The sequence below is a fragment of the Myotis nattereri genome (genome assembly GCF_964212035.1).
Source record: "Myotis nattereri genome assembly, chromosome: 1".
NCBI lineage: Eukaryota > Metazoa > Chordata > Mammalia > Chiroptera > Vespertilionidae > Myotis > Myotis nattereri.
Genome location: NC_138075.1, coordinates 228,434,182 through 228,460,326, shown reverse-complemented (window position 1 = coordinate 228,460,326; position 26,145 = coordinate 228,434,182). Strand labels below are relative to the sequence as shown.

Sequence of the window (26,145 nt, the reverse complement as noted above, 5' to 3'; positions counted from 1 at the left end):
AGAGCCAAGCACGTTGGCGCCAGAGTCCAGTTTCTGAACCTGTGTGCATGTATGTGTGCGTGCGCATGCGTGCGTGTGGGTGTGTATACCCTTAGCCCTCTGAAAAAAAAGAAAAAGAGATATACAAAAACCCACACTATTCTCTTGCTGCCTGTTATGGACAAGGCTCTTGGGACCCTCCCATAAGAGAGGACAATCCAGCTGGGAGAACAGGACACCCAAACGTGTACTTAGCCTAAGACCAAAACAACTGTTTCAACAACAGAAGCAGTACATGAGCGCAAAGTGATTAGCTGCTAAATGGATTTTATTGACACCAGCTGCCAAGAGGGGTGCTGCTGGCAAAATTATCTGGCAAGCAATTACTCTCAGCCAGAAAAGCCTACAGGGACTCCTAAAAGTGCAAAGGGAAAGTGATCTCCCACAAATACGCAGGCTCCGCGAGGGTGTGCGCCCCGAAGCAGGTGGGTGGGAGAGTTTCTGTCCATCTGGATGTACAAGTTTGGATGTCTTAACACTTCTTACCCTGATTTCAAGTGGTTCCACTAAAATACTGAAATGACCTCCTTACCAAAAACTGAGACAACGGATGCCCTTGGCCATCAAGTCTAACATCCCAGCACCTATGTGTGCCAGGCGCTCTGCTGCAACTTAACAGCACCAGCTTCAGGAAGCTTCCAACCTGGCGCCTGGGGGTCAAAACCTGGGATCTTATGGGAAACCCACCCAAAGCTGTGTGTTGAGAATGAGTGGGAGGCATGTCGCCTTTCAACAAGGATTAGTAACGACTGCCCCACAAGGTGCTACTGATGGGCTGACCCTGGTCTAGGGAACTCTACGCCAGGCCCAAAGGTGTTAGCCCGGAAGAGGGATGTGCCAGAACCTGGACGCCCGTTTCCATTTGCTCTTGTGGGCGTTACTCGTCGTCTCACTTTATGTCCGTAACAAGCTCCATGGCAAGTGTGAGCCCATTTTACAGATATGGTAGCTGACCTGCCCTCGAGGACAGAGCCAGCGGGGGACGGGGCCTGCAGGACTAAGGACCAGGGGAGGCTCCTGAGGCCGTGAGCACAGACAGCCCCTGGTGCAGAGAAGTGCTGCCCTGGTTGCTGGGTGCCACGACCCTTCTTCCCCTTGGACCTGACAACTGTACGCAGCAGAAAAGATGCTCTGGGGCCAGACCCCAAGCAAGGAGCCCTGCGAACAGCACACACGGGAAGAGGAGAAGTAAGTGAATTAAAGGCCTGCCTCATGCCCAACACAACTAGGTCCCTCAGGTTAGAGCTCTGAGGCTCTATGACTAAGAAGCAGCAATGGCCGCTGAGGTTAAGCAGCTTGTCAAGGGCTTTATGGGCGCTGAGTTGGCTCAACTTCCCTTTCACGCGAGCCCTCTGAGGGAGGAGCTGCCATGGTCCCCAGGTCACACATCGGGAGGTGGAGGCCCGCAGCAGCCATGACTCCTGCTGGGGAGCTGGGATCAGCCGCCGAGCCTTCTGGCTCTGCAGCCACGTTTCTCAGCGGCGGCCACACTCCAGAACTCCTGCAGCCACTCACAGGCAGGGTCCAGGTGATGTAGTCACTCACACTCAGTCTGAAAAAGCTTTGCAACGACGACGGACACCTGTGCTACTGAACTCAGCGCACATGCAGGGCAAAGCTCACGTTGTAATCACACAGAGCATTACATGATGAGAAAGCAAACAAAAGCAGAGGAGGCCTGGCCCCTGTCCACAATGGAAATCCCAGGGACAGCCTTTCCAGAACTGGAAGCAGCACTTCACAACAGGAATGGCACCGGAAGTTGCTGCGGGTCCTGCTCCAAACCAAGTTCTCCCACAGCGACGTCGAGGTCAACAGTGAGCTCCAAACCAGACCAGACAACCAGCCTCAGCAACAACAAGGAGGTCCCACAGGTCTTGTGTGTATGGTGGGGGTGGGTGCAGTGGCAAGAAGCTTCTGGAAAATAACTTTCAGTTGTGGGTTATCGATGTTGGGGTCAGCACGGGATGTGGCGAGAGCTAGGGCTTTGGAAGCAAAAGGACTTGGCTCTACCAGTGGCTCTCAACCTGTGGGTCGCGAACAATGAAAATACACCCTGCATATCAGATATTTACATTATGACTCATAACAGTAGCAAAATTACCGTTGTGAAGTAGTAACGAAAATAATTTTATGGTTGGGGGTCACCACAACATGAGGAACTGTATTAAAGGGTAGTGGCGTGAGGAAGGTTGAGAACCACTGCCTGAGTAAGCCCGGGCTCTGACCTTAGGCAAATCATCTGGCTTTGCTTCTGTCTCAGCGTCTGTTTCCTCATATAAAACGAGAGCAGCCATGAGCACTCCCGTGACGATGAGATGGCATAGGCCACATGCGCCCTATCTGTGTGCAGGCAAGTGTCAGGGCAGTCCCAGCCTCAGCCCACCTTATCCTTCCAAAGTTTCTTCTCTTCCTGGGACCCTTCTGGGACCATGTTTTGAAGTCTCTTGGTTTAACCCAGTGACAATGCCCTTCATTGTTGTGCTCATCAGCAGCCCTGCGAGCTCATCAGTACAAATCGCCCATTCAAGCAACGGCAACGGATTCCAACGCCTGCTCAGAAGGAATTTAGAGCAGGGCTCTTCAGTCTAGCAAATCCGCTGAAGTGGTCACGCCAGCATTTTTTAAAATCTAACAATAAAGAGCATCAGAGTGCACATAGTAAGGCCAGTTTGCTTCCGTTCTAAACCCAGTTTTATCTGCGTGCTGAGTTGAATTGTTTAACAGGGTTGGGGGTGGAGGGTGGCACATCAGAAAGGTTTGCAAGCCACTAATTTAGAAGCATAGTAGGTCAAGTCCCTGCTCTGAGTGGTTCATCAAGTACCCTGCTGGGAAGACAAGACCAACACCAATGAGACAACAGCAAATGAAATGTGCTGCATCTAACCAGGGGCCAGGTGGTGGGGGAAGCAGCTGGCAGGGGTAAATGAGCAGGACCTCACTCCATACAGGGCCAGGAGCGGAACAGATTTAGCCGTCAGGGGAAGGCGAAAAGGGCCTCTGTAGTGAGGGGCCACAGGCCCAGCCTGCAATGTTTCACTCTAGTAGGGGCAGGTAAGACGCCAGCAGAGGCTAGGAATCCAGGGCAGACCATGGAAACTGCCGGGAGAGAGTAAGTCTCGTGCCACGGGAGCCCGAGGACAGGGTGCCCATGGCTGGGGAACAGAGGAAAGCAGCTCATAAAGGGGGCCAGCTGAGTGGACAAAGGACAGGAGCCCCAACAGCACAAGCAGCAGCCTAGAGGTGCACACGAGTGGGCTTACCCACGGGTAGCGAGCACTGAGACGGAGCACGGTGCTGAGTCAAAGCTGTTTTGCTCTGAATTTTAAGGGCTCAACACAAGCCACCTAGAGCTGGCGAACAAGGCGAGTAGGCTGAGAGCTGGGCTGCTACAGCGCCAGAAGCCGACTGTGGGCGTGGTGAGCCTGTCACTGCACCCACGGCGGGGTCTACAGGGCCGTGTCTACAGCACGTGTGATCCGAGCAGTGCGCAAGGCAGGACAAGGGCACTGGGCTCCTGCATGAAGTGTATCCTTTGCCAGTTAAAAAAGACAAAACACAAAGCCTACCTCAGCGAACATTTGTTTTAAGAGAACAAAGGATAAGATTCTCAAACAATGAAGGTAACGTGTTCCTGGCAGGATGACTAGAGGGTCACAATGCTACTCACTGAGCTGTGAGTGCTGTAAAGGTGGCCGCTTATGCTACACTCCTGGCCAGTAGCGCTCTGGCTTCTGGGAAAGCTACCTTAGCCAGAGGCAGAAAGGCTCATCAGTCAAAACCTGTGTTTAAGTCTTTGACTCACTGTACCCAGTATCATGATTCACCTTTTAAAATAATGATGAGGGTTCTGGAGGTATGCTGGAATAAAGTATGGCGGGCCGCCTCATGTAGTACCTATTAAAAGACTGATGTGAACCGACGCCAGGGACAGCACAGCACCACCTCTGCACAGGCCGAGGGCCCAGGCAGCCTGCAGGGGAAGCTTGGGTGGGTGGGTGGGTGGGTGGAGGAGCAGCAGGCCTGGGTGGGATCAGCGCCACCAGCAGCCTGACCTTGAGCACATCCCTTCACCCTGTTTCCTCATTTATTAAATGAGAAGATTAAATGAGAATGAGTTACATAGACACATAGCCACAGCAGGTGTACAATGACAGGAGTATTACTGTCACTGCATTACTACAAAATCATATATATATATATTAATTTCAGAGAGGAAAGGAGAGAGAAAGGCAGAAACATCAATGATGAGAATCATTAATCGGCTGCTTCCTGCATACCCCCTACTGGGGATCGAGCCTGCAACCTGGGCATGTGCCCTCCCTGATGAGGAATCCATCCAACTGTGACCTCCTGGTTCATAGGTTGACGCCCAACCACTGATCCACACCTGCTGGGCCAAAATTACTTTTCGCAGTATTCCCATTAAGATACTTAACAAATTGTGGTGAAGTCCCGGAACACAGCAGCTGATCTCACTGCCATTTGTAACAAGCAATTGGGGAGGGGGGGCGGGGCGCATTATTTTAGAATCTGACATGAGACCTGTTTTGTTTTGCCATTTTGGGTGGGGAAGAGTGGCTTGTGCAGTCTTACAAATGCTTAGCCTTCCAAGGCAGACCTGGTGAGTACCGCAGCTTGATCTCACACTAAGGAGGAACCCAAGGCTTCCTCATACTTTAATTCTTTTATCTGCTTACCACGCAGTATTTTCCCAGAAAGCATTCTCTAAGTTACTGGGAATGTCAGCATTTGGGAAATCACAGGAGACCTTTTTAAACTGTCATATTCCTTACAAAACATCTAGAACACAAAGTGACTATGTGGGCTAGTGGGGAGCATGTACTCAGCCCGGTCTGTGGGCTTTCACAAGCCTGGCTGCTGCTGCGATGTGACCGCCTGCCTCGGACCCAGAGCACACAGGGCGCAGGCTGACGGCCACACAAAGGCCTCCCAGGGTGGCAGGCAAGGCCGTCCTGGCCTCTAAGAGATGCCTGGCCGCGGCTGACCTGAATCTGGGAACAGGACGCCATCCCATTTGAGGTGAGAATTAGGGCACATCGCGGTTCTCTCTCTTGGAGCCTCTCACCACACCCATGGAGCCGAGCCGGCTAGGAAATCATATGGAAGCACAGACACAAAGCATGGAGGGAGGAGGGAGGCGCGGCGCCGGCCCATGCAGGCGTCACGGTGGGACAGATGAATGTGACACATGCACACGGGCGCACCCACGTCGGAGCCTCCGGCCGAGGACAGGCGGGCAGGCCTCGGAGGGGCGCGGGCGCCCGGCCCCACTCACCATGAACGCCGCGGGGCTCAGAGGCGCGCGGCCGGCGGCTCCATGCCCGAGAGCGAGCGGGGCTCCGGCGGGACCTCGGGCGGCGGCTCCGGCGCAGCGGGCGGGGGCGGCAGGCCGATCAATCGCGCGCAGATGCGGCGCAGCTGATCCGCGCGCTCCGTTTCGGCGCGTCAGGCCTGGCTGGTGGGGACCCTGGGCGCTGGGGGGCGGCGCGCAGACCGGTAGGCTCCGGGTTCCCCCAGGTCCCGCCAGCTGGGGAAGGTGGCACGGAGCCCTCAGGGCACCTGGCATGCGGATGCAGGGCACGCTTAGCCCGTCCGACCCGGGCCTCGCTGCTCACATCCGCGCCTTCAGCTGCACCCTCAGCAGAGACATCGCAGGAGAATGTGCGTTGTCAAGGAGAACCAGCCAGCACCCAAACAGCGAAGCCCTGTCTTGTAGGACTTTTTAAAATGAGGAGTGTATATAACCAAGGGGAACTGCACAGAAAATATTAACACTGGACCCACTGCGTGGTGCGGTGATTCTGAGCAATTTTTATTCCGTGGTTCATGTTTTCCACAGTAAGATTAGTTCAACCAAAACACCAGGGACAAAACACAAAAACACATACTGATAGAAACATGGCCTGTGATTGCTGTCAACACTAATTAAACAGTACACTTCAGACCAGAGCTTCCCACTGTTTGTCAATCATACCTCCATTAAGAAAACTTGCCCTAGCTGGCTTGGCTCAGTGGATAGAGTGTCGGCCTGTGGACTGAAGGGTCACAGGTTTGATTTAGGATTTTAGGTCATATGCCTGGGTTGAGGGCTCCATCCCCCATAGGGGGCGTGCAGGAGGCAGCCAATCAATGATTCTCTCTCATCATTGATGTTTCTCTCTCTCTCCCTCTCCCTTCCTCTCTGACATCAATATATCAATATATATCAAAATATATCAATATATATCTATCTATATATCTATATATCTATATATCTATATCTATATCTATATCTATATATAGATATATATATATTTAAACTGTTTACAATCTGCGTAGGCTCCAAGTTATTTCTGGTCCGCCTGTGGGTCCACTGTCCCAGAACTGGACACACTGGGTCCTAGAGACACGAGACCCTCCTGTGATGGAAATGACCAGTCCCGGACCATGGCGCCAGGCCACCCCAGCTGGTTTCTGGATAAGTAGCATCACCAAACCACCACCAGGAACCTCTTCAGCCAGATGAAGCCTGTGATGTGCACGAGGCTCTAAGAGACAGACAAGGACCGGTGGTGGCACGTACGCGGAGAAACTGGAATTGTCCCACGTCACTGGCAGCTGGAGCCATTTTGGAAAAGGGTGGCATTTCCTTGTATATTCAGTATGGACCTGCCACACTGCCTCCTACCCGAGAGAAGTAAGATACGCATCCACAGAAAGGCTAGCGTGCAAGTAACCATAGAAGCACTATCCGTAACAGGCCACCACCAGAGCAATCCAGCGCCACCAGGAGAAGGGGTAAATGGCACTGACAGGAGAGGACGGAGCGCAGCGCTGGCTGGGGGGCCGCAGACATGCTCAGTCAGAGATGCCAGGCACAGACAACGGAATTTCTTAAAAAGGCGGATCTCTAGCGATACAGCACATTAGTGTTTGCCTGAAGCTGGAGGTGGGCGCGGAGAGCCACTGCAGACAGCCATGAGGGAACATTTTTGAGATGAAAGTATTCTAAAACTGGCCTGCAGACGCTGGCGTAACTGCATCCACACATGAAAAATCACTGAACACATACAGTGAGTGGATTCTCTGGTACAGAAATCCGTCAATAAAGCCCTTTTTTAAAAGTAATGGGATGCAAGTGGAGAGGTTGATTCTGGCTGGAAAGATTAAAGAAAACCTCGTGAAGAAAAATTATTCACAATTTGGAAATAAGACAAAAGGAGAGCGGGAGGGTAGGGACCTTTCAGCTCATACCTGGGCATGTTTAACATCCTGCCTACAGCTCACTTAATTCTCCAGGAGAATGTGCGCCCAGGAACTGTGAAGTGGCCTGTTACTTGTGGGTTTATGCCCCATAGAAAACTCCAAAGATCATGTTTTCTTATCCCCCCTGGTGTGTTTGTTGATTTAAATCTGGCCTAGTGATCTTCTTCCAATTCTTCTTTGTCTTTATGCCTATAGACACCTGCTTTCTCACTGTTACCATCTCACTCTTCTCCTGGATGTGTGAAATGAAACCTTGACCTGTGGTAATTTTTCAAAGAAGGTAAATGTCAGTTTAAAAATGGGAAAATAACTGTTTTCTATTAAGAGACTAAAAGGACAAGTAACTAAGGGCAACTGGGAAAGTGGTCTGAACATGTCGCGGTCAGAGGCTACTGTGGACTCACTGAGCATTTTCTCAGGTGCGTCAACAGCTTCATGGTTATGTAGGGGAACGTCTTTACTTTGAAGAGCTGTATGCTGCCATATTTAGGGGTAAGATGTCATGGTATCTGCAATTTATTTCCAATGGTTCCATTTTTTTTAAAGTAGAAAGAGGCGCAATGAAATGAATAAGGCAAAATGTCAACAATCTGATGAGTGGCACCTATGTGGTGTTCAGTAAGTCATTTTTGAACCCTTCTGTGGGTTTTTCTTCGCAAGGAGCAGAAGCTGGAAGGTGGCCAGCCTTTGGATCTCATCTCAAATACCACCCCCACAGGAACCCCCTGCCCAGCGAAGCAGGGCCCTGTGCTTCTGACCAGGCATTGGGGCAGTGATGGCGAACCTTTTGAGCTCGGCGTGTCAGCATTTTGAAAAACCCTAACTTAACTCTGGTGCCGTGTCACATATAGAAATTTCTTGATATTTGCAACCATAGTAAAACAAAGACTTATACTTTTGATATTTATTTTACATATTTAAATGCCATTTAACAAAGAAATATCAACCAAAAAATGAGTTCGCGTGTCACCTCTGACACGCGTGTCATAGGTCTGCCATCACTGCTTTAGGGTGTGCTCTCAGAGCACTTACTCACGACTTGTAATTACACGGCTATCTGATTAATAGTTCTTTCCCTCAAGAGACCCTAAAACCTCTGAGAGCGGGGGCTTCAGTGGCATTTTCACAACTAAAGGCTTTGTTAAGAACACGGTACCCTGCAGCCACTCAGGACTTGTGGACTCAATAATGTCCCCTCCTTCCCTCCCTTCCCCTCCCTCCCATGGTTCCTTCCTGCACTTTTGGTGCTTGGCCCTAGGATAAAGATGAACAAGGTCAGTGCCCTGGGTCACTCACAGGCCAGCACTCAAATTACTGCCCTGCACAGGTGCTCCATCCGGGACCAAGGAAAACCCCTGAGGCTTCCAAGGGGCCCAGGAGGCGGCTGACCCAGGCTGGGGCTACTGGTGACTTTTAGGAGACAGTCCCTTGCGGGGGGAAGAGGGCTAACATGTGAAGCTCACAGAGAGGTGAGGGTTCTCGGCCTTCCATGTCTCCTCCCACCACCTAGTGCCACACACACTTTAGACCTCACCTACCTGAGCCCACAGGCTCACTCAACTTAAATACGAGATGTGTCAAGCACGTGCTAAATGTGCATTAAGGTACACTTACCAAGCACACTGCTCATCTCTTCTGGCAGGCTGTCACCTTCAAGCTACTGCCATGTATTTCAGAATTGAGCACCATTTACCAAGTTTTAACTCTACATGATACCATGTGATGACAGTGTAACTTTTACTGAAAGTGAATGATGGACCCCAAATATGCCCTGTAGTAATCCCCGGGTGTGACTGTCACCGTACGTGGCAGAAAGGACTTCACAGATGTGATGAACATAATGGACCTGAGCCAGGGAGAGTACCCTGGATTATCTGGGTCGGCCCAAAATACCACAGCTGTCCTTAAAAGAGGGAAGCAGATGGAGATGTGCCTACAGAGAGGGAAGGCAACGTGTCGATGGAAACAGAGACGCATGATGCAGCCACAAGCCAAGGAATGCCAGCAGCCTCTGAAAGCTGGAGAAAGACAGATTCTCTCTGGAGCTTCTGCGAAGCCCAGCGAACACCTTCATCTTCATCTGGAAGACCCATTTTGGACTTATGACCTTGAAAACTACAGGAGACTAAATCTGTATTGTTTTAAGCCACCACCAAGTTTGTGGTAATTTGTTAGAGCAGCAACAGGAAACTAATACAAGTATCATCAGCACATATCCCAGATACTGAGGGTCCAAGTGGCTTCCCCTCGTTAGCAGCTGGTATGTGGCAGGGAGGGAGTTCAACCCCAGCAGTCTGATTCAGAGCCCCTCACTGTCAACTTCCTTGATACGCAGCTGCTGAGCTAAGATTTCAGTTTCCTAAGCCAGCTTTCCCTTCACGGCCTCAAGGCCACGTTAACTACCCGATACAGGCATAAGCCCAAGGAACAACCGAAACCCTCGCCTATTAACTCAGGGCAGACCACGAGGCTTCTGGGCCAACAAGGAGACTCCCTCCCTAGTGCTTCCACATGCTGACAGGACGCTTTTTTTAAGTAATATTCTCAGTTCAACTTCGACAAGCAACTTAAAGGAAAATTTAGAAATAGCCTTATAAGTCCTATGCAGTCCTTGTGAAAGGGAACAGAATACATCACCCCAAAATGTGCCACTCTGGCATACTGAGTATTTTGGATTAAAGTTACTTGAGAGACGGCTGGTATAAGGACACTCTAACCCTCCTCTGCCCCCCTGGGAGCAGCACAGTCATGTCCCATGTGGAGGTGCCCTCCCTGTACCAGGAGGTGGAAGGCATCCTTATCACCTGAGACAGGGAATTCAGGGCCAAGGAGGCTGTAGAAGCAAACCTTGTTGCTTCATCATTTACCACCCCAAGCTCACACACCTCTGTCTGTGCACTCCTCACACATTTACCGTTTCCTTGTCTAACCCCACAAAAGCCTCCCGCTTTAATCACTTGAGTCTCGTATTTTTATGGGGCTCCAATATACACAAAACGAGATTTGTTTTTCTCCTGCCGGTCTGTGTCATGTCAATGTAATTGTTTGGCCAGCCGAAGAACTTGGAAGGGAAGGAGGGAACACGTTTTGGCCCCTGCGCTTGCTGATGATGGCTCCTCGGGAGTGCCCACAGCGCCGGGCCCGAGCTCTGCGCCCACAAGACAAGCCACCATGCCTGTGCCTACTGGCCATGGGGGAGGCCCGAGGAAGGGGCGGCCTGGCGCTCCCGCAGTGCGGGAGAGGTTCTACGAGACTCAAATCACAGTCTTCCGCTGGGAATGAGATCGAGGGGACCCTCTGGGCAGGGCCCTTCGGCTGCTGCTGTTCTCTCGAGAGCTCACTGCACTGCCCAGGGGAGGGCAGAAGCATCTGAAGGCTCCAAGGGCCACCTCTCTGGGTCTTCCTAGGAAGCTGCCTTGATTCAGCGAGTTCCATGAAACACACCTTTCTGGTTCCGGCTACACACAGGCCACCAGACAGTGAACACTGTCACCAAGGTCAGTCAGAAACGGGGTCAGAACACAGTCCTCTCTGAATAAGCACAGGGTATCCAGTCCTCGAGTTGTGTCCACACCAGGGCGGCTGCGCACAGCTCCCAGCCTGGGACCCGTCGCAGAAGTGCATCCGTGGGGGGAGGGAGTGTGTCTGTATGAGAAGGGCCTGGGAGACTCCAGCCAGGAAGGGGCTGTGCGGCCTCCAGGTGCAGAGGGCTTTCTTGGTACCTGCTTACTCTATCATCTGGGCATTTCACTGGTATGTGTTCATGCACTGTTTTTATCATTTGAAAAAAACAACACAATTTTTAAGCCATTTCAGATGGAATCCAACACTGATTATGCCGACCGCCATTTCCAAACCACTCTGACCATGCCGGCAGCAGTTTCTCATTTTTTAAATTTCATCCGCCCCTGAGAGGGAAGGTGTAGCTATGAAGGGGGCGGAGCGAGAGAGGCCACTGACCCTCCTGAGCTCCCACTGGACACCGCCCGCTGCTCCCCACTTTCCTCACTCACATCTCACAAGCAGGGACAGGATGGGCATTGCCTTTCAGAAGAGACCAGCTTTCAGAGAAGCAAAGTGCTGGCCTCAGGCCACACAACCAACTGCGAATGACAGAATCAGACATGGACTCAAGGCCTCGGATCCCTAAGTCGGAGTCCTTTCAGAAACATGCATCTAAGACGCCTGTGGTGAGCAACAGCAGTGGTGCCGATGCAGAGCCCTGTCACCATGGCAAGAATGAAGGGTGCCAACTGGCTAATCCGTATATTATAATATTTATTTAATGATAGAGGTTTGTTACTTTATTTGCTCCTTATACAGTTTCTTTTTTAAAAATATATTTTTATTGATTTCAGAGAGGAAGGGAGAGGAAGAGAGCGATAGAAACATCAATGATGAGAGGGAATCATTGATTGGCTGCCTTCTTCATGTTGGACCTAGCCCACAACCCAGCCATATGCCCTTGACTGGAATCGAACCTGGGACCCTGTAGTCTGCAGGCCGACACTCTAGCCACTGAGCCAAAACAGTGAGGTCCCTTATACAGTTTCTTAAGATAGGAAATGTGATGATTGATTTGAGAACTTTTTACTCTAATGCCCTCTCAGCACCGCATCCCACACATTTTGATAGCTTGTATTTTTATTCCGGTCCAAACATTTTCTAGTTTTCCTGTGGCTTCCACATGGCCCCATGATTTATTCAGAAGGGGTTACTTGTTTAATGCCACTTTGGGGAGATGCTCTTGTCCTCTGTCACTGCACTCTAGTGTGACTCTCCTGTGATTAGAGAACCTGGTTTGCATAATTTTAACCTTTCAAGTTCATAGTTTCTGTTGCAATGCAGGTTACCTGAGGCCTACCTGAGCGTCCTTGGAAAGAATGTGTTGTGCGCTTGCTGGAGGGTGGCGTGCTCTCTAGGCGGCAGTCCATCCAGCGGCTGACAGTCAGCCTTCTGTCCTGGCTGATTCTGTCCACAGGTCTACCAGGTGCTATCCAGAGAGGAGAGCTGGCCCTCCAGCTATAGCTGGACTTGCCTGCTTGTCTCACACCTGTCAGTGTGCCCTGTGCTCTGCAGCTGGTACCAGGTGCACACACACTGAGAACCAGTCTGTCTCCATTAGCAAGTGTCCCACCTTCTGGTAGTTTCCACTGCTCTGCAATCCTTTTATATGTTAACTAGGGGCCCGGTGCACAAAATTCGTGCACTGTGTGTGTGTGTGGGGGGGGGGGTGTCCCTCAGCCCAGCCTGCCCCCTCTCACATACTGGGAGCCCTCAGGCGTTGACCCCCATCACCCTCCAATCGCAGGATCGGCCCCTTGCCCAGGCCTGACGCCTCTGACAGAGGCGTCAGGCCTGGGGAGGGGACCCTCATTTCCCCCCATCACTGGTTCTGCCCCCAACCCAGGCCTGAGGCCTCTGGCCCAGGAATCATGCCTGGGCAGGGGACCCCCATCTCCCTCTGATCGCTTCCTCCACCCCCCGCCCAAGCCTGACGCCTCTGACCCAGGCTTCAGGCCTGGGCAAGGGGACCATCATATCCCCCCAATCCCCGGCTCAGCCTCCCGCCCAGGCCTGATGCCTCGGCCAGAGGAGTTGACCCTCATCACCCTCCGATCACCAATCACCGGATCAGCCCCTTGACCAGGCCTGAGGCCTCCGGCAGAGGTGTCAGGCCTGGGCAGGGGACCCCCAGCTCCCCGCGGTTGCAGGCTCTGCCCCTGCCCAGGCCTAACGCCTCTGGCCTAGGCGTCCAGCCCAGGCAGCGGGGACCCGCAGTTGCAGCGGGGGGCGCCGCGATCATGGGCTCCGCTTTAGGCCCAGGCAAGGGACCCCTACCTCCGGGACTGCCAGCTTTGACCGTGCCCAGCTCCCATCGCTGGCTCCACCCCTACTTCCTGCTATCACTGGCCAGGGCAGCAAAGGCGCCTGATTCTCCGATCATGGCTGCCCTCCAGCTCTTAGCTCCCCCCTGGGTTTCCGATCACTGTCAGTGGCAGGGGGCTTCTTCCTGCTTTCCCTTTCGCCTCCCTGCATTGTGCCTACATATGCAAATTAGCCGCCATCTTGTTGGCAGTTAACTGCCAATCTTAGTTGGCAGTTAATTTGCATATAGCCCTGATTAGCCAATGAAAAGGGTATCGTCGTACACCAATTACCATTTTTTTCTTTTTTTTTTTTTTTTTTTTTTTTTTTTTTTTTTAAATATGTTTTATTGATTTTTTACAGAGAGGAAGGGAGAGGGATAGAGAGATAGAAGCACCAATGATGAGAGAGAATCATTGATCGGCTGCCTCCTGCACGCTCCCCACTGGGGACCGAGCCTGCAACCCAGGCATGTGCCCTTGACCGGAATCAAACCTGGGACCTTTCAGTCCGCAGGCTGATGCTCTATCCACTGAGCCAAACCAGTTAGGGCCATTTTTTTCTTTTATTAGTGTAGATATATCTGCTCCATCTTCCTCTTGCTCAGTATTTTCATGGTAAATCTTACCCATCCTCTCATTTTAACCCACACATTTTATATTTAGAGTAAGTTTCTTTTAGAAAGCATAGATCTGGGCCATTTTTTTAACCCATTCTGTGGGGTATCCAGACATTGCTGGTATGTTCAAACCATCTACATGGATTGTAATTGCTGATATGTTTCCATTTAGACCTACCATCTTATTTGTTTTCTGTTTTACCTTCCTCTAACTCTTCTTTCCTGCCTTGGTTTTGTTTAAGTTATTTTAGAATTCCATTTTAATTTATTGGCTTTTTGTCTCTCTTTAGTAGGTGATCTAGGGACTAAAATATATTTAATGTTTCACAATCTATTTAGAACCATATTTTACCACTTCATTGTGGAATGTACAAACTTTACCACCATATCACCTCCCCCTGTATTTTATTTAAACTTTCTAATCCCCCATCACCACAAATGATGAAGTCGAGTCTCCCACAACTGGGGAAGTCACAGGGCCCGCACACCCGGAGCACAGTGGGTAAGCCTTGCTGGGGAAAACCACCTTCAGGAGCACAGTATCTCCCCTGCCAGATGAGTACGTCCCCTTTACCTTCTCTCTGTCTTATATATTACATCTACACACACTGAAACCCCAGGCATGACTTTCTTCTCCCAACCAAATATATTTTAAAGAACTCATTAAGAGAACAACGGTCCACTGTATTTATCTAGCATGTACCATTTCTGCTCCTCTTCCTGCCTAAGTTTCAGGTTTCCTTCTGACAGTGTCCCTACTGTCTGAACAGCTTCCTTTGGCAATTCTTTTAGAACTGCTGGCCACACATTCTGTTCGCTTTCCTTCATCTGAGAATACCTTCATTTCACTGTCATTTCTAGGCATTTTTGCTAGATACAGAATTTTGGGTTGGTAGCTCCTTTCTTTCACTTACTTCTGGCCTCCATAATTTCTGATGACAAAATCAGTCATTCAAATTGTTGTTTTCCAATAAGTAGTGTGTGTTCTCTGGCTGCCTGTAAAATTTTTGTCTTTATTTTCAGCAATTTGGTTATGATGTGTCTGGGCATGGACTTCTTAGTCTTTATCCTGTTTGGAGTTCATGGAGGCCCCTCTCCCAAGTCTGTAGGTTTATGTCTTTTCCCAGACTTAAAACACATTCATTTATTCCAACATTGTTTTCTGCATCGCATTTTTCTCCTCTCCTACTGGAACTCCAGTAACAAGTGTTAGACTTTTTAATGTTGTCCCACATTTCCCAAAGGCTCTGCTCATTTCCCCCAATCTTTTTTTCTCTGTATTATTCAGATTGGATAATTCCTATTGATCTAAAAGTTCACTCTCTCTTTCCTCTGTCATCTCCATCCTGCACTGAGCCTGTCCAGTTAGTTTTTATTTCAGTGACTGTATTTCTGTTATAAAATTACTATGTAGTTCTTCTTTGTATTTTCTGTATCCGTACTGACACAATCTATCTTCCATTTCAAGCGTGTTTGCCCTTACTTGTTGGAACATTTTTGTAACGGCTGCTTTACTAGTTAATGCTGACACTTGTGTTATCTTGGCACTGGTATCTGTTGTCTTTCCCTTGTGAGTTGAGATTTTCCTAGTTTTTCATATGCCAAGTAATTTTTAATTGCATTCTAGATATTTTGAATATTGTCACGAGACTCTGGGTCTTATCAAAACCCCTTGGAGAATGTTGATACTTTTGTTTCAGCAGGCAATTGACCTGGCTGGATCCCAGACCCAAGTTCTAATCAGGCTTCTGTGAGTTGTGGTTCCAAAATCAGTTGAGATTTCAAAGCCTTTGCAGTAGTACTTGGTGAATCTATCCCACGTGCATCCCACCCAGATGTCTGGGATTTGTGTGGTGGCCTATCCCCAAGGTCAGTTCTCAAAGTCTATGTGTGCTATTTGGGTCGGACCCATGTATCCACAACTTGGGAGTAAGCCCTGCTGTTCCTAACAACCTTAAACAGTCACTTTCCTGAGCTCTTCCTCCCGACACGGCCCCCAGTACTTGCTGGTTCCTCCCTCAGTCTCCCTTTTTCTGGTTCTCTAGCCACTCTTCCCACAACTATGTCTGTCTTGGGGCCAAACTGTGGGAAGAGAGAATACAGCATCAGGTGTTTGCCCCACCTTGGGAACGAAGCTCCTGTAATCAGTTTCCTTCCTGAGAGTTTTAGGCTGCCAGCCCTTGCTCTGCTGCCAGGAGACTGCTTGGGGGCTGAGTGCGCGAGAACAGAGAAAAGGCAACAATCAAGTGTGAGGCCTCTGCATTCTCTCTGAGTGCTAGGAGACCCCTTTCTCACCCAGAACCAGAGAGTGTTAACACCCCCTATGGGTTGGAGCTACCTTGAATTCAGGCTGTGAAATACCAGAGGGGGGAAATGGTAAACTCAGTCAATTCAGTGGTACTTCGAGTTCTGGTTTCCCTCCCCGACTGTTACTTTTCCGGACCCCTAACCCTATGCCATGCACGATGTGCAAGTTGTACAGCTGCATCCACTGGGAGAGATGGAGCCGAGTGTGCTTGCCCAGAATGGGGCTGCTCTTCTTGTGAACTGGTTCAAGCCCATTCTCCAAGGATACACGGGATGATGGCAATGAAGGAAGTTTTCTGTTTTAGCATCTACCTGCAGGCCCACCCCCGGTACCTGCACTGACCACCAAGGCTTATCCCTCCTGCAATGTGTGATGATGGATGGTTTTCTAAGCAGCCAGACTTCTCAGAACACAGAGGTGAGAAGAATGACTGTTACTCTGAGAAGTCCTGGTTTTGCCCTCTTCGGGATTCTCTCTTTAACATCTCACCGCTGACTTGAGATTCCAGAAGGCCGTCCAAGACATTCCAGGTTATAAAAAGCCAAACACCGATGCTCACCTTTGCTCGCAGGCAGCATTTTTCCTAGGACACTGCCCTCCGCAAGCCTGTCCTTTCCTGCCGCTCTGCTGGCCACCCTCAGCCGCTGCCTCAGAGCCCACCCAGGACCCAAACTATCTGCTCAACCTCGTTTCCGGACAATAGTGCCAATTCCTCAAGTCTGTGTACACCATGTTATGTTTAAAAGACTCACAAACTGTCCTTGCCCCAGCTGGTGTAGCAAGGTGGTTAGAACATTGGCCTGAGCACCAAAGGGTCAAGGGTTAGATTCCCAGTCAAGGGCACAGGTTCGATCCCCAGCCCGGGTTGGGGCACGTGCTGGAGGCAACCAATCAATGTCTGTCTGTCTGTCTGTCTGTCTCTCCCTCCCTCCCTCCCTTCTACTCTCTCTAAAAGTCAATGGAAAAAATATCCTCGAGTGAGGATTAACAAAAAAACAACATAAAACAACACCAACAAAAAACCTCTGTCCTAAATGTTTGCAGTCATGAAATCCACCTTTAGTGGTCTTTTCTTTTAAAAAAATTAAAAGAACATGCATGGAAAAATTACTGAAAGGAAAAGTACCAAAATGCAAACAGTAGTTATTTGGGGTAGCAAGACTCCAAATTTCTTAATTTGCTAGCATCTTCTACATCTTCTACAAGTTAATATAATGAGGAAGTATGTATTGCTAATTTATCTTTAAAAAATCCACTCCCCATATCCCAAAACTTGAGCAATTGGGGGACCATTAAGCCGTGGCCATCTCATGCCAGGCTACAGCAGTAGGACTCGATAACATGGCTTCACCTACACAACTTCACTGGAATGTCCAATTTCCCAGCCACTGCTTCTCAAACAAAACTGCACATCGGATTCACCTGCAGAGCTTAAGTATAAACAAAACACCTGTTCAGCTGGAAGGGCATGTGAGAAGAGAAGAACAATTCTAAAGTTTTAGACCTGAAAGCTTGGCACCAAGTGCGGAATCTCGGAAGGAAGGTGGGGGAGGGTGGGTGGGTGGGAGGTAATCAACCAAAGACCTTGTATGCATATATGCATGACCCATGGACACAGACAGTGGGGTGGTGAGGGCCTGGGGTGGGGCTGGAGGGGGTCGATGGGGGAAAAGAGAGGACATATGTAATACTTTCACAATAAAGATTTTAAAAATAAAATAAAATGATGCATACTGAACTAAACAAGAAAATACAATAAAAATATTTTTTAAAAAAAGTATTTCCATTCAATACATGTTTTAGACCTGAATAAAAGGGTTAAGCCTGTCATTTACCAAAATGAGGAAAGATGCAAGGGAACAGGTTCAAAAAGGTGGAAAGAAAGTAAATAAAGTTTAGGCCTCTGCTTGTTAAACAGGAAATGCCTATACACGTCCACGTGAAGCTGTCCAGTAGGCAGCTGCAGGCCCACATTGGATCAGAGATGCAGTCCCGGCTGGAGACATACGTGGGGGCTGTCAGCGGAGGGGGACATGCGAAGCCTCGAGTCCAGCTGAGACCTCCCAGAGGGTGACCACCGACAGAGAAGCGCTCAGAGCCAGCACGGCCTGGCCCTAACACGGCAGTATGTGTTGAACAAGCAAATGAAGGGAGAGGCAGGGCCAGGTTCATTCTCACATGCAGTTTCACTTCCTGTTGTCCAGGGCAGACTTGTCACAGGACAGAAACCAGAACAGCAAACACCCCCAGCACTCGAGACATTCAGAGCTGCTTGGAGCACATGGTGAATATTCACTCTTTTAACCCGCACCTCAGAGGCAGGGACTCCTGTTCTCCAAGTTCCAGAGAGGAGGAAGATGGGGTGCAACAAGGTGAAGTAACGTGCCCAAAGCCACGCAGCCAGGCTGTGGCAGGGCTGGGACACAGCGCTGGTGCCTGCCCCCCACCCACGTTAAGTCACCATGAGATGCTCTAAGTACTACAAGCTGCGAAAAAAGGAAAAGGAGTTCGTCTCCCCAACACCTGCCGGGCTGTAGCTCTGCTGGAGCATCATCACCGCCTGGGACCACAGTCTAGCACGCAGGCCCAGCACGGGGCTCTCTGAGTGTGTGAGCTGACGTCGGCGACAACAGCCAGCGAGAGCCGGGTGCCCAGGAGCCTCTCCACGGGGGCAGGTCCCTGGCTCTGGATCACTCTCAGGCCGTGCAGCCTGGGGGTGGGGGTAGGGGTGAGAGTGGGGACGGGAGGGATGAGAGATGAGAGGGCGAGACACAAAGCATCAGCAAACAACACGGCAGGACTGCATGACTCGCGCAGGTGCAAGCACACCCTTGGTTATTGATGGCTGCAGCCAGACGGCGCTCTGCTCGGCAGTGCTGTGTCACCACACAGTTAGCTGGCCTGTTCATTTCAGCTCGCAAGCACCCTTTAGGTCAAAGAACATGCCCACGCTCACCTTCGGAAAACGAATGACCAAGATGGCAGAGACATTTAAGCACGATGCAAGTAATATTAAGAATAAATCTATTTAGTACGATAGCTACTTTTTTGAAAGTGTGGATTTCTTTTAAAATATTTTAACTGCTTGGCTACTTAGTCTTCTAAGAAATATTTTGCTGAGTTTTACAAACAAACTCATCATATTTTAATTTTATGCTATTTTAATAAGCCTATACAAGAAGTGATCCAAATTTAAAATACAAAGTCCAACACTGATTTATTTTGTGAATCTCCTGACTCCAGACACCAGCTCTGGGAATGTTAGGCCACATTCAGAACAAACTTAACTTGATAAGGCATAAAATAGGTGCAAATCCACCTTGTGGCCCGGCCAGACCCCAATGTGTGCACACTGCCTCCCTCACACACCGCACGCCCGTATCCACCATGTTTCATGCTCAGAGGGGCCAACCTCGGCCACCACTATTGCCACAGCCCTGAGCCAGGCACCCCTTTCTCTCACCTGGACTAGCCCAAGAGCCACACTCTTGCCAGGGTGACCACATCACTCTGAGCCTGCAGGCCAGAGCCAGGGACCAGGGTCATCATGCCACATTACATCACCATCACATCATGTCACATCACAGAGGCCCCCTGGACAGCGCCCCCACCTCCTGCTCACGCTGCCCCTTCCCAACAGTCAGCCCCACTGCTCCTCTGCCTGTGTCTAGATCAGGGGTGGGCAAACTTTTTGACTCAAGGGCCACAATGGGTTCTTAAACTGGACCGGAGGGCCGGAACAAAAGCATGGATGGAGTGTTTGTGTGAACTAATATAAATTCAAAGTAAACATCCTATCTAATAAAAGAGAAACATGGTAATTGGCATACGACCGCTACTCTTCCCATTGGCTAATCAGTGAGATATGCAAATTAACTGCCAGCCAAGATGGCGGCGGGCAGCCAGGCAGCTTGAAACTAACATGAGGCTTGCTTGCTTCAGTGACGGAGGACTCCAACGTTCCCCGCCTGCGGCTGCAGGCCTCTGAGCTGCACTCTAAGCAACTATGTAACAAATATAGAAGCTAAACAAAACCCCAGAAACCTGCTTTATTCGGCTGGCCGGGCTTCAGCCAGCAGGATCGCAACATTGTAAGCAAAGGCCAGAAACCTACTTTCAGCAGCGGAGGCCTAAGAGCTGGAGCCAAGCCTCAAAGCTAAAGTTGGCCCAGAATAAAAAAGAAAAAAAAAAAGAAAAAAAGGAGCGGTTGGGAGCTTCAGTCACCCCCAGCCTGAAAACAGCCCTCAGCCCCTCACCCAGACTGGCCAGGCACCCCAGTGGGGACCCCCACCCTGAAGGGTGTGTGTGACCAGCTGCAAACAGCCATCATCCCCTCACCCAGGCTGGCCAGGCACCCCAGTGGGGACCCCCACCCTGAAGGGTATGTGTGACCAGCTGCAAACAGCCATCATCCCCTCACCCAGGCTGGCCAGGCAGCCCAGTGGGGACCCCCACCCTGATCCAAGACACCCTTCAGGGCAAACCAGCCGGCCCACACCCGTGCACCAGGCTTCTACCCTATATAGTAAAAGGGTAATATGCCTCCCAGCACCGGGATCAGCGGAGCCGCGAGGCCTCCCGGCACCGGGATCAGCATGACAGGGGGCAGCGCCCAAACCCCCTGATCGCCCTGCGGCTCTGTGTGTGACAGGGGGCGGGGCCACAACTCCCTATCCACCCTGCTCTGTTCATGACAGGGGAAGGCGCCCCAACCCCCTGATCAGCCCTGCTCTGTGCCTGATAGGGGGGAGCTCCCCAACCGCCTGATCGCCCTGCAGCTCTGTGTGTGACAGGAGCGGCACCCCCCCCCCCCACCACGGGCCCTGCTCTGTGTGTGACGGGTAGAGCCATAACCTCCCCATTGGCCCTGCCCTGAGTGTGAGAGTGGCGGCGCCCCAACCCCCTGATCGGCCCTGCTCTGTGGGTGATAGAGGGCGGCGCCCCAACCCCCTGATGGGCCCTGCTCTGTGCGTGACAGGGGGCAGCGCCCCAACCCCCTGATTGGCCCTGCTCTGTGCGTGACAGGGTACAGAGCCCCAACCCTCCTGATGGGCCCTGCTCTGTGAGTGACAGGGGGCAGTGCCCCAACCCTCTGATTGGCCCTGCTCTGTGCGTGACAGGGGGTGGCGCCACAACCCCCCAATCGGCCCTACCCTGAGCGTGACTGAGGGTGGCATCACAACCTCCCCGTCGCCCTGCTCTGTGCATGACGGGGCGGCGCCCCAACTCCCCAATCGGCCCTGCTCTGAGCCCGACCAGGGGCTGCACCTAGGGATTGGGCCTGCCCTCTGCCACCCGGGAGCAGGCCTAAGCCAGCAGGTCGTTATCTCCCGAGGGGTCCCAGACTGCGAGAGGGCACAGGCCGGGCTGAGGGACCCCCTTCCCCCCCGAGTGCACAAATTTTTGTGCACCAGGCCTCTAGTCATTACATAAAAGGGTACGGTCTTTTTTTTCAATAGTTTTATTCATTTCAAACGGGCCGGATCCGGCCCGCGGGCCGTAGTTTGCCCACCGCTGGTCTAGATGCTTCTTTGGTACAATGGGGACAATAATAGTATCTTCTTCATAAGGTTGTTGTGAGTTTTAAATGAACTAGAAACCTAAGTGCTGACTCACTTAAAGTTAGCAGAAGTAACCACTCAGTACATGATCCATCCCCATTATTATAACTTCTCCATCACACCTTTACACTCAACCCCCTGTACAGCCTGGCCCGCAGGCCCTGCCGCCATCCCCATGCACCTGTGCTGCTCTTCCAACCCCTGCACTGCAGGCACGTCCTCCCGAGGCCTTTCCTGAGCACAGGTGTGTGCTGTTTCTCCAACCCCAGTGCAGAGCGAGGGCCTGCACCAGTAGACCCTCGAGTGTTCACAACAATCATCAATGAACACAGAGCAGGTGGGAGGGGTGCGGCTGCTGGGGGCAGTGTCGCAGCTCTGGGCTCACAGCCTAGAACAGCTGTGGGCAAACTACAGCCCGTGGGCCGGATCTGGCCCGTTTGAAATGAATAAAACTAAAAAAAAAAAGACCGTACCCTTTTATGTAAGGATGTTTACTTTGAATTTATATTAGTTCACACAAACACTCCATCCATGCTTTTGTTCCGGCCCTCCGGTCCAGTTTAAGAACCCATTGTGGCCCTCGAGTCAAAAAGTTTGCCCACCCCTGGTCTAGAAGATGCAGGTGGTGGGTCAGCCCCCCGGCCTGCCATCCCTGCAGGAGCCCCTCTGTGAAAGGTGAGCATGTGCCTCCAGCTGCCCCCAACGGGCCTGACCCCGAAGCCTGGCAGACAGGTGGGCAGCTCCAGGGCCAGCAAGAGGAGGGTCACTACAGCTGGGTGAACAACGCAGCACCGGAAGGATTCAGTCCCAGGAAGCCCAGGGGATCAGAGAGGGAGCTTTACTAGCAAACACAGTCAATACAAATCAACCACAAACACATTTGCAACTATTACCAGGAAAAAGTGACTACATTAAATCAAGTTATAAATATATCTAAAGCCCAGCTCTCTCAACTGAACACTCTGATGTGCCTGTTACAAACTGTCAGAAATGATAAAGTACAGTCACTGACATGCTGAAGACAGGCTTGAGTGTTAGGAACTTGGCATGCAAATTAATACAAAGTTTCCCCATCCCAAAACCTCCAAAATAGTCACTTTTGCAAGGTTCATAAGTATGTGCTGCACAGCACACGCTGTGTGCATCTTGTATACCTTTTGTACTTTCTTTGGCTCTTTCTGAGCATTCTCTCGGAGTGGCATTTTTCCAAATAACTTCCATCCCAAGTCATTTTGTTTGTCAAGTCTTGCGTTTTGTTTTCTAGTAAGCAAGTTCCTACAGGGAGAGAAGAAAAGGTTAGGGAATTCCTCGCTGGTTAGAATATCAGGACAGCCGAGTCACTCTAAAGAAAACCAGCAGACTTCCTGTGACAGGTCAATGTGGTGAGCCACTCACTCCAGGTTTTCAGACTTGATTTCCATACAGACATGAAATTATGCAGTAGGTGAAAGACCTTGAACCTCAAGTAAGATTTTTGTCATTCATTGTTAGGTGTACAAATTCTATAATTTAGAGTAAGGAAATGTATTACATCATGACACAGTATATCAGAAAAAAATGAACTTTGAAGTCAGACCAAAGGGAACTGAAACTCTGGCTCAAGCATTCACTAGCTGTGTGACTCTCTGGCCTGTATGTTAACCTGTCTGAGCCTCAGTTCCCTTGTTTAACATGTGTCCTTGTAGGAATTAAAATGATAGCTATAGCCCAGCTGGTATGGCTCAGTGGTTGAGGGTCGACCTATGACAGGAGGTTCGATTCCCAGTCAGGTATAGTGCCCGGGTTGCAGGCTCGATCCCCAGTGGGGAGTGTGCAGGAGGCAGCTGATCAATGATTCTCTCTCATCACTGTTTCTCTCTCTCTTCCTCTCTCCCTTCCTCTCTGAAATCAATAAAAATATATCTTTTTTTTTAAAGTTACAGCTACACAATCAGTGCTCAAAGAACAGCTGCTTTAGCCCTGGCCAGTGTTGGTCAGTGGTTAGAGCATCAACCCTCAGACTGAAGGGTCACAGGTTCAATTTCTAGTCAAGGGCACAGCACGTACATGGATCGACAGTTCGAACCCTGGCCTCGGTTAGAGTGTGAGCAGGAAACAACCAATTGATGTGTCTCTTTTACATGGATATTTCTTTTTTTCTCTCCCCCTTTCCCTTACACTTTCTCTAAAAAAAAAAAAAAAAAAATCAATGGAAAAATTCTCAGGTAAGGATTAAAAAAAAAGAACAGCTGCTGTAGTACTTAACCTTTAGTTTAGTTTAAGTTATCTATCAGGTAAATCTATATACCTATTCACAGAGTCTCCACATTTCATAGAAAGAAAGCCACCCAGGAGTCTGTCATGAGGTCTCCTCTCCCAACAACACATAAACGCAAGACCCAGGTAACAAAACAAATCCCAAATGGTGGTGCAAAGTAAGCTCTGTTTGGGATGCACCGCTTTGGTGCACTCACTACAACAGGTGGCTTCCAGGCCCACAGCAAAGGATCCAATGCGCAGCGTCTTGTGTGCCAGCAGGTAGGCAAGTGTCAAAGGAAGAAGGGGACGCTAACGGAAACAGCTGCCAGTTTGAAAGGGCTCCGACTGGCTAACAATTTAATCATCAACATAAATAAAGAGGACAGGGATTATAATCCACTGAATAAGACAGAAAGGCACGAGCCTACATGGGTACAAATAAACGAGCATTAATGCACGGAGGAGGAAGGAGAGCTACAGGACGCCACCGAGCAAGCACAGAAAGGTGGGTGGAGTTAGAACGGGCCATGGGGTGCTAACCCTTGCAGGTGAAAGCTGGATGAGGACCAGGGTCTTCACACCAGGGTGATCACAAAGGCAAAACCAGTTCTCTCTCCAGTGGAGAAACTTCCTTGAGGAAGTGATCACAGCTGGCATCGCTAACTGGACACACCGCCATGTTGTTGGCAGCTACCCAATGCACCAAGGACCCTTCCAGGCCCACCTCGAGCCTGTCACACATACTCAGCCACTGGCCAGCAGCAGCCATCACCCCGGGGCATTCCTCCACTGGGGAGCAGGGCACAGGAGGAGCAGGAGCTTCTGCCTCACGCTTGAGCCCCCAGCTGGGCCAGCACTCTGCTCTGCAGGAGGGAGGGCGGTGACAGAGAGATCAGAGAGATCTGAGGGACCGAGGGACCGGCTGGGTTTACAAGAAAGGGAGGCTGAAGGCGGGTGGCCCCGCAGGTGCTGGATGTCCCGCCCCCCCAGCGCCCCCCCCCCCCCCGCCCAATCTGTTGACAATGCCTATCCCGATTCCTGGATAATAATGCTGAAGAGGCCTCGGGTAATACACTGTGCGCTGCCAACGGTTAAGCCACTGCCAACTAACAAACTGAGGGAGGCAGAGAACTTGGGCAGGAAAAAGGAGTCAGGGTTTCACCCCTGCGTGTACCCCAGGGCTTGCAAAATAATTATTTTCATCTCACTAGGTCACAATGCAGAGGAAAAGATAGGAGATGCCCTTGGTTCTGTGCCTCGAGGTGAAGACCTTTGAAATGCCTTTTTCAGATTCCCGGGCGCATGACCACCTCAGGGAGCAGAGCACAAACCCTTAAATACCCCGCACCTTGGTTTCTCCCACCTCTAAGTACTCTTCCTTCCATTCCTTCCTTAATTCCAAACGTCTAAAAAAGCTGCAAAACTGTCATTCTACAGGGCATCTGAGCTCTTGCTCCCAGCACTGTAGTCAGTTTGGTTCAAGTAAACTCGTAAAAATTCTCTACAGGTCTGAACGTCCTTATGTTGACACCAATGACAGAGTCATGTAAAAATAGTGCTGGTTTGTGCCTGCCGGCCCCGGGAAGCCAGCAGCTCACGGGCACACTGTGGAGTGCATGTCACAAGGAAACAGTGTCATCACAGTTAGGAGCAAGATGGGTCAGTGACACATCTCACGGGGACAACATGGACCATTAGAATCCTGTCCCCACGAAGCTTTCCTCTTCTCAGCCTAGATTTATCCACTTGTTTTTCGGTTTTCATCACCAGAATCTAAGTCCTTAAGGGTGGATATAGCAGGTCCTCGAATCATGACGTCAGTTTGTTACACCGTTGATGAGGTGCTGTAGAAACTTAACTCTTGCAGATGTTATAAAATTGGTTTTTGCCCAGCTGGGGTGACTCGGTGGCTGAGCATTGACCCACAAACCAAGAGGTCACCAGTTTGATTCCTGGTCAGGGCACAGGCCTGGGTTGTAGGCCAGATCTCCATTAGGGGGCGTGCAGGAGGCAGCTGATCAATGTTCCTCCCTCATTGATGTTTCTATCTCTCTATCCTTCTCCCTTCCCCTCTCTCTAAAATCAGTAAAAACCTATTAAAATAATAATAAAATAAATAGTTTTTGTTATGGGTCATTTCACTGGAAGTCACAGAACCTATCGACACGTTAAGTGAGGACGTACTATATACTGCCTCCTATTCACTGTGGTGACTCCAGTCTAGAACAGTAGGAAAGCATTCA

At 50.5% G+C, this 26,145-nt stretch overlaps 1 protein-coding gene across 6 annotated transcripts in view; it reads right to left on the bottom strand.

The window, feature by feature from the left end:
* The window catches only part of TBC1D14 (TBC1 domain family member 14), a 77,926-nt gene that overhangs the window by 20,746 nt on the left and 31,035 nt on the right, over window positions 1-26,145 (bottom strand). For all 6 annotated transcript variants that reach the window (XM_081098101.1, XM_081098104.1, XM_081098102.1 and 3 more), the window contains one exon: window positions 22,819-22,939. In XM_081098101.1, the coding sequence (XP_080954227.1) occupies window positions 22,819-22,939 (121 nt within the window). The remainder of the gene's footprint in view (window positions 1-22,818; window positions 22,940-26,145) is intronic.